Source organism: Monodelphis domestica, chromosome 2 (genome assembly GCF_027887165.1).
Source record: "Monodelphis domestica isolate mMonDom1 chromosome 2, mMonDom1.pri, whole genome shotgun sequence".
Lineage (NCBI taxonomy): Eukaryota > Metazoa > Chordata > Mammalia > Didelphimorphia > Didelphidae > Monodelphis > Monodelphis domestica.
In genome coordinates, this window is record NC_077228.1 from 166,520,984 (window position 1) to 166,528,925 (window position 7,942).

General features: G+C 36.2%; 1 protein-coding gene across 1 annotated transcript; it reads left to right on the forward strand.

Annotated features, from left to right (window-relative positions):
* Positions 1-1,230: 1,230 nt before the first annotated feature.
* Positions 1,231-2,187, forward strand: LOC100617171 (olfactory receptor 6K2-like). The gene has a single exon (XM_003340154.4). The coding sequence runs from the start codon at positions 1,231-1,233 to the stop codon at positions 2,185-2,187; it is 957 nt and encodes a 318-aa protein (XP_003340202.1).
* The last annotated feature ends 5,755 nt before the right edge of the window (positions 2,188-7,942 follow it).

The window sequence follows — 7,942 nt, forward strand, 5'->3', positions numbered from 1 at the left end:
TTAAGAGTCCTTTCAGTTAAATTGAATGATCAAAAGTTTGACTCAATGAAATTTAGGAAATGATGGATAATGAGGAAGTTAAGGTGTAGACCATGCATTATAGAATCATTGACCCTTTCAGGAAGGTAGTTGGTGGTGGGATAGAAAAGCCAGAACAGGAAGGTCTATGCATGGTTTGAATGAAAATGATAGAAACCCCTGTAGCATTTGAGAATGAAGATGTTGGAAAGAGCTAGAATAATTGATAGAAAAAAATCTTAGGAGAAGCAAGAGGGATTAAGGAATCAAGGACACAGATGAGAGTGTTCTTTTTGGAAAAGGAAAGGGAGAACTCTGAGAAGGAAAGAAAGAGAAGATGAGTAAAGAAACAAAAATGTGTAGAAGATAAGGGATGTTAAAGGATTTTATAATCTCAGGGAGATCAATCATCTATTAAGAGTTGGTATGGATCTGATTAACTGAAGAAACATTGATGCAAATTAGCAACTAAGCTGTAATTAGAGTGTCAAAGAGTTTCCTAGAAGTAACAAGAGGTGGAATGATTTGCTTAAGAAGACACAGATATTATATGTCAAAGGGAGGACTTGAACCCAAATTTCCTGAACCAGCCTTCTATCCACCATATTATATTGCCATTTGCAAAAATGTTCTCATTTTCCAGATAATAACACTGAGGTTCAGAGAATTTGAATGACTCTATGCCATTTAGTTAGTTAAGAAATTCCACATCTGGTTTTAAAACCACATCTCTTGACTATAAATCTAATATTCTTTCTAGTGTTCCTCACCTTTATCCAAGGAAAGTTTGAACCAATAATAGAGAAGAAAATGCTATGGAGAACACAAGCAATAACTAAGATTGAATTAACTTCGATCCATTCACTATCCTCTCAAAACTTATGAATATAGTCTTTCCTAGCTTCTATTAGTTATTATTCTTTTTCATCTTTGTTTTCATTACTATTATTTTAATAGAGTTTTGCATTTTACCGATGCATATGCATTAGATGATTTTCTCCCCTTAAAGTGTGAGATTCCCAAAATTAAAGGCTAGGTCTTAGCCTTCTTCTGTATCACTATACATATAAGAATGATGCCATAGTTAAAACTATTACAAAACTGGAATAATTTATAAGGAATTTAGCATAGAGCTTTGGTTAACTGAAGGTAGATTCCTTTCAAAAGCCCCATATGTTGTTAGAACCCATTATCCTTTTTCTTTTTCTTTAGATGGATACTAGCAATTGGACCACTGCACAAGAGTTTATCTTCTCTGTATTCCCTGTGGACTGGGGAAATGCTGTTACTTGTTTTGTCCCATTGCTCTTCATCTATGCCTTCATCCTTATTGGGAACCTGATCATCATTATGGTTGTCCAGCTAAATGTTCACCTCCATACCCCTATGTATTTCTTCATCAGTATTCTCTCTTTCCTGGAGATCTGGTATACCACATCCACTATCCCTATCATGTTGTCAAGCTTACTAAGTGAGAGAAGGAGCATTTCTTTAAATGTTTGTATGGTGCAATTGTATTTCTTCCATTCCACAGGTATCAGTGAAATGTGCCTCTTGGTAGCCATGGCCTTTGATCGCTATTTGGCCATCTGCAAACCCCTTCATTATCCCACCATCATGACTCCCAGACTATGTGTCCAGTTGACACTGATCTGCTGTGTTTGTGGTTTCATCACACCCTTGCCTGAGGTTGTGTGGATCTCCACCCTGCCCTTCTGTGGCTCCAATCACTTGGAGCATGTCTTCTGTGACTTCCTCCCACTCCTCCGTCTAGCCTGCACAGATACCCGGGCCATTGTCCTGATCCAAGTGGTCGATGTGGTCCATGCTATGGAGATCGTGGCAGACATATTCCTCATCCTCCTTTCTTATGCTGGCATTGTAGCGGTGGTCCTGCGCATCCATTCAGCTGAGGGTCGCCGTAAAGCCTTCTCTACTTGCGCCTCTCACCTGACAGTTGTTTCACTGTTCTTTAGTACGGTGGGGCTCACGTATCTCCGTTTCTCTGACACTCACTCTTTAATCTGGGACACAGCCATTGCTTTGTCATTCACAGTTTTGTGCCCATTTTTCAACCCCATTATCTATAGTTTGAGGAACAAAGAGATTAAGGAAGCCATAAAGAAGTACATGAGCCAGTCAAAGATCTTTTCACACAAGGCCAGGTGATATAACCTTTGACACTTACATGCATTCATGATCTCATCCACATAGGCACACCTGGATCAACATCATCCATTTTATTACTTGCCTATGGATCTCTGTAAACTTTTCAAACATGGTCAACCTAATGAGTGGGAGGCCTTTATTTCAGTTATTTAAAAAAAATGAAGGGAATTTAAATAAACTCTAAGAATCAGCAATGTGCTATAAAAGAATTCCTTGTTTCATGGCATATTTTCAGAAGTCTACATCTATAAAAGTGCATGAGTTCTCTGTGGGATTAACAAAATATGAAACATAAAACAAAATAAAATTATCTAAAAAATACAAAGCAACTGGCTTTGGTAAATTAATGGACATATGGGTGACCATATTAATGAGATGTGCCTTGAAGACAGTAACCTGCCAATCACCCAGAGTTAAGGTTTAAATAGGGGCAAAAAGTTCATGTTATGAATTTCATTTCTTGGGTCCTTCCTGTGATGAATCATTTAGGAAAGGAGGTAGATTGGAGAATTGGAGCTACTGATATCCAAAGTAGGCTAACAGTCTCTATGGTGACTCCAAAAACTAAAAAGCAATTATTGAAACATTTGGATTATGGAAGTGAGGGAGGAAGAGAGAAGTTTAATGGTATCATAGGTTATTACTCATTTTGAGGCCTACTACTCTTGTTTTCCTTGTTTTGCCAGGTTATATATTAAATACATCTCTTTGGTTTTATTAGGATAAATCACTTTCTTTCTCTAGGATTGCTTTCTTAGATGGAAAAGTAAAGTTAAATAGAGTACTCCTAGGAAAAGCCCAAGTACCAGGCCAGGCCTGGGGATACTGAAGTCTAAGGAACATTATTGCTTCATGAAGTTTCCTCAAGAGCTCTATGGCTCCCTCTGTCCTTAATCAGTCTGTCAGCGAAAGATGAAAGGACTACATAAAAGAGATGGCATCAGGTGTCCTCCTAACATGCTTGAGGATAGTCTTGCTGGAAAAAAAAAAGCTTTTTAAAAAGAAGTAGAAAATGTCTTTGAAAATGTGGAGAGCTTCTGGCCTCCAGACAAAAGGCAAATGAGAAGACATTCTTTCTTTTAGTTAGGGCTAGGTGTAAGAAGGATCAGACTTGTCCTGCTTGGTTCCAAGGACAGGAAAAGAAGTTTGTGAAAAACTGATAAAGCAGAAAGAAGTCTGAATTTGGAGTTGCAGACCCCAGTTTGGAATCTGTTACTTAGTATTGGTGTGAGCTGGGGCAAGTCACCTAACCTCTTTAGACCCTCCCCCCAGTTTACACATGTGAAAAAATGAGGAATTTGGGTGAGATGACCTCTAAGATTGGATCTACATTTCCATCATCCTAAACATCTGATCAATGCATAGAAAACATTTTTTTTCAAATCTAGTAGTTGGAGTTCTTTAAATGGGGCAGCTCAGATACTGAGACATTCTTCTATCTTCCCTTTTAACCCCAAGAAGTATCTCCTCCTCAGTGTCTTGCCTGAAAGGCCTCTGTATTTAAAATGCCAAAAATTCCAATAATGTTTGACTTAAGCTTGTTTGCTAGTTTTATGCAAACTGTAATATTTTATATAAATGCCATTTCCTCTTTGTCTTCATATCCCTAATGCCTAGTACAATGCCTGTTACATAGCAGGAGCTTAACAAATGCTTGTCAATTGAGCTTTATTATAGAAGACTAGCCCAACTATTTGAAAGAAGATAGCTCTTTGGTGACCAGTGGAGATAATTCAGTCTTTAGGAAGACTATCATTCTTATACCAGAGAGCAACTGTGGTAAATTGCTAAGATGGTGACTCAATGAGAGCACCTCCTGGTTCAGCTTCAGCTATGACAATCCCTCATTTAGCTTCCTTTCTCTAGGCTTAAAGAAAGTAGTGCAAAACTTAATCTAATTCAGAAAAATATTTGTTAAGTCCCTACTATTTGTTGGGTACTCTGCTGGATTCTGGGGATACAAATTAAAAAAGAAACGTAGTTCTTGTCCTCAAGGAGCTTACAGGGTAAAAGAGGAGAGACATCACCCAAAGGAAGCAAGAAAAAGGTTGGGAGCACAGGGGATATCAAGGAACATCTAGCACAGGTGCATCTTGTTCACCAAGTTAAAAAAAGAACAAGTAGGACAACGGATGTAGAGTGGTGTGAGCCCCAAAGTCCAGTTTCTGTAGTCCAAAAGGAAAGAACTGGGAAGTTTGGTACTTTACCCTCCAACCCTTCAATCAGAAGGAAGAGGAGACTGAGGGAGGAGGTGTCAGTTAAGACTTGAGTTAGCAGCATGGTATTGAGATTAGAGCAACATCATTCACCATATATGGACCATCACTAATCATCCTGAGTTTTGTCTTCCCACCATACTTCACTGATTCTAGAAGAAAGAGTGAGGCTGAAGACTTTGTGGGACTGCCTCACTAGAATCTAATTTGTGTACAAGTCAAGATATCAACCCATAAAGATCCTCTTTGAAAACCAAAAGGCAAACAACAACAACAACAACAGCAACAACATCTTGTGAGGGTTCAGGCACAAGGCACACTGTATAAGGTTTTCTTGTGATTCTTCATTAAATTGCTAAAAATCTACAGCCCTTTTATGATTACTCATGTCAGGCTACTATGGCTACTTTTTATAATAATGATGATGATAATGGTGATAACTAATGTAGTAATTAATATTCCTATAGTGCTTTAAGGGTTGCAAAGTGCTTTCTTATATTATCTAAATCAACTTCATGATAATCCTGTGATGTAGGGTGCTATTATTATTCCACTTTTGCAGTTGAGAAAAAAATAAAGCTTTACCAAGGGTCACAGAAATAATTACTATCAGAGGTGAAATTCAAACTCAAGATTTTTGAAGCCCAGACATCCACTCTGCCACCTAGCTGAGGACTGTTAAGGTCCTATACTCTCTGACATAGACAAGGCCTGAAAGAATAGTGAAGGGTTGAGTGGATGATATAAAATATATAGTTATTATTGACCATATGATAGAGTCATCATTGTGAAGTCCTTTGAGATAGCCTGAGCCAAAAATTTCAAGTAGCTCCCAGTATCATCAGATGCTTAAGAATTCTGTCTGTCTTTCTGTCTGTCTGTCTGTCTGTCTGTCTCTGTCCATCTGTCTGTCTCTCACCCACACAGGAGAACAGACACAAACACAGAAAAGATTAACATACTTTCCAGAGCTTCAGTGCTCTGCTACACAAAAGATCTACAAGGTCACTTATTCTCTTCTGTCAAAACATAATGTTTCTAGCATAATAGTTAGGTTAGAGACACCATCCTAGACATCTAAGCTCTTCTTGCTTTCTTTGTTGTTTATAGGTAACTATAGAGTGGGAAAGAGGCTGATGACCTTCCTTAGACAATAGACCAAAATTGTTTCTCTTCCCACTGCTCAAATGCCCTGCCTCCAAATTTTGCTAACAATTTAAGCTGCTTGTTGAAGAAATTCATGTTATTTCCCATATACACCTATCTGATATGAAGCATTACCATTTCCTTTATTATCACAGATGAAACTCAAAAGTACACGTTTCCCTTGTGTAAATATATGAAAAGCATAATGACATCATATTTTAAAATAAGAAATTCTCATGAGTAGGAAAGGCCAACATCCTTAAACAAAAAGCAAAACTTAATATTTTCCTCATGCTCTGAAAAAATGATATTTGCACATTGCCAATAATTGTCTTTCGGGAGCAAGTATTTAAATTATTCTAAAGAATTAAATGCCATGTACTCATTTTTCAGTTTTGAATTTCAAAATGTTCATCCCCAAAACCCATCACTATTAACCCATCTCTGCTGGCCACCATACAAAAATACAAACAAAATATTTAAATATTGTTTATTTTTTTTAATTGAGGAAAGAAATGTCAAGACATAAAAAGAGGTCCTACAGTAATTAACAGGTTAATTAGCAACTAACAAGTGTGAAGTATTAAATTTTGGGTGGTAGGAATTTGAACAAAAGCCAGTACACAGTTTATTAAACTCAAAACACTTAGTTCATCATTAGGAAATATGGATAAAAAATAGGAAGGAGGAAAGTGAAAGTAGTCTTACAATAGCTTGTAACTGTACCCCATATCTCAATCCTAACTATTTTTCTCTAAAAAATTCTAAATCTCTCTGCCTCAGAAGGCAATATCTTCTGCTGAACTGAAGCCCTTGCCTACTCTCCTATTCTCGCTATCTAATCATATAACCACTATCTCTCTATTTTATCTACTCAAGTTATTAATAATCAATAAGGATAAACAGGCCTTAATTCCATTCTCTGTCTCTAACCCGAGACAGTGCTAGCAGCACAACCTCTCCCAAGGAGACCCAGAGACAAAAAGCCCATTACAACTCACTGCAACTGACTAACTCTCTTTGGCCACACCTTTCAAACTGTCACTAACTGACAAGCAGCACAGCAGGGGGTCTCTTACTGAAAAATATTATTACCCCTTTTCCTCTTAAATATAAAAAGGGAGAAATTAATAAAAACTCTTAATATAAGCATAACAAAAATACAGTATCTAAATTTAACAATGGTATAATCTACCTTTGTGATTGACATTTCTCAACAAATAATTCTATTCCAATAAAAACATTTATCATTATTATTATTGAGCACTAATATTGAACATTTAAAAAGAACTTAAATTCATCTGAGGATCAATGTAAAGAATAGCAGCTATTTAGCCTGGATAAGAGAAGATTCAGGTAAATAGGAAACTACTTCCATTAAATATTAGAAGGGCTACCATATGCAAGAAAATTCTATTTAAACCTAAGAAAACAAAATTAAGACTAATGGGTATAAATGTGAATGACATGAGATAACCCATAAAATGGAAGTGGATAATAGAAAAATAGAATCTAGAATCCATAAAATTTGGTTTAAAAGAGATACACTTAAAACAGAAAGACACACACAAAATTATAATAAAAGACTGGAACAGAAACTATTTTGCTTCAGCTGAAATAAAAAGATAGGAGTATCCATCATTATCCCAGACAAAGCAATAACAAAAATAAATCTAATTAAAAGACATAAGGAAAACTTTATTTTGCTAAAAGGTACCAATATCAAAATTTTTTACAGCAAGTTTCTCTGATAAAGACCTTGCCTTTTAAATATGTAGAGAACTAAGTCAAATTCATAAAATAACTGTCATTCATTACTTAATAAAAAGTCAAAGGACAGGCAGTTTTTAGAAGAATTCAAAGCTCTCTATAGTCATTTGAAAAATTGTTCTTAATCACTAATGATTAGAAAAATGCACATTAAAATAACTCTGAGAGGGATCACTTCACACCTATCAGAAATGACAAATACTGGAGTGGATAAGGGAAAATAGGTACATCAAAGAACTATTAGTAGAGCTATGAACTAGTCCAACCATTCTGAAGAATGATTTGGAATTATGTTCAAAGGGCTAGGAAATTGCATGCCATTTTATCCTCCAATACCACCATTACATGTGTATCCCAAAGAGACAAAAGGAAAAGAAAAAGAACCTAAATGTTTTAAAAGTATTTTTAGCATCTCTTTTTGTAGTGGTAAAGAATTTGAAATGAAGGAGATACTCATCAACTGAACAAGCTGTGGCATATGATTGTGATGGAATACTAGTGTGCTATAAGAAATGATGAGGGGGGTGGTTGACTTCAGAAAAACTTGGAAAGATTTGTATGAATTCATTTTAAAGGAAATGAGCAGAACCAGGAGTTCATTGTGCACAGTAATAGCAATATCG

Bases quoted from the DNA above. Each gene is read 5' to 3' on its own strand.
- LOC100617171 (XM_003340154.4), top strand. From the start codon at position 1,231: ATGGATACTAGCAATTGGACCACTGCACAAGAGTTTATCTTCTCTGTA.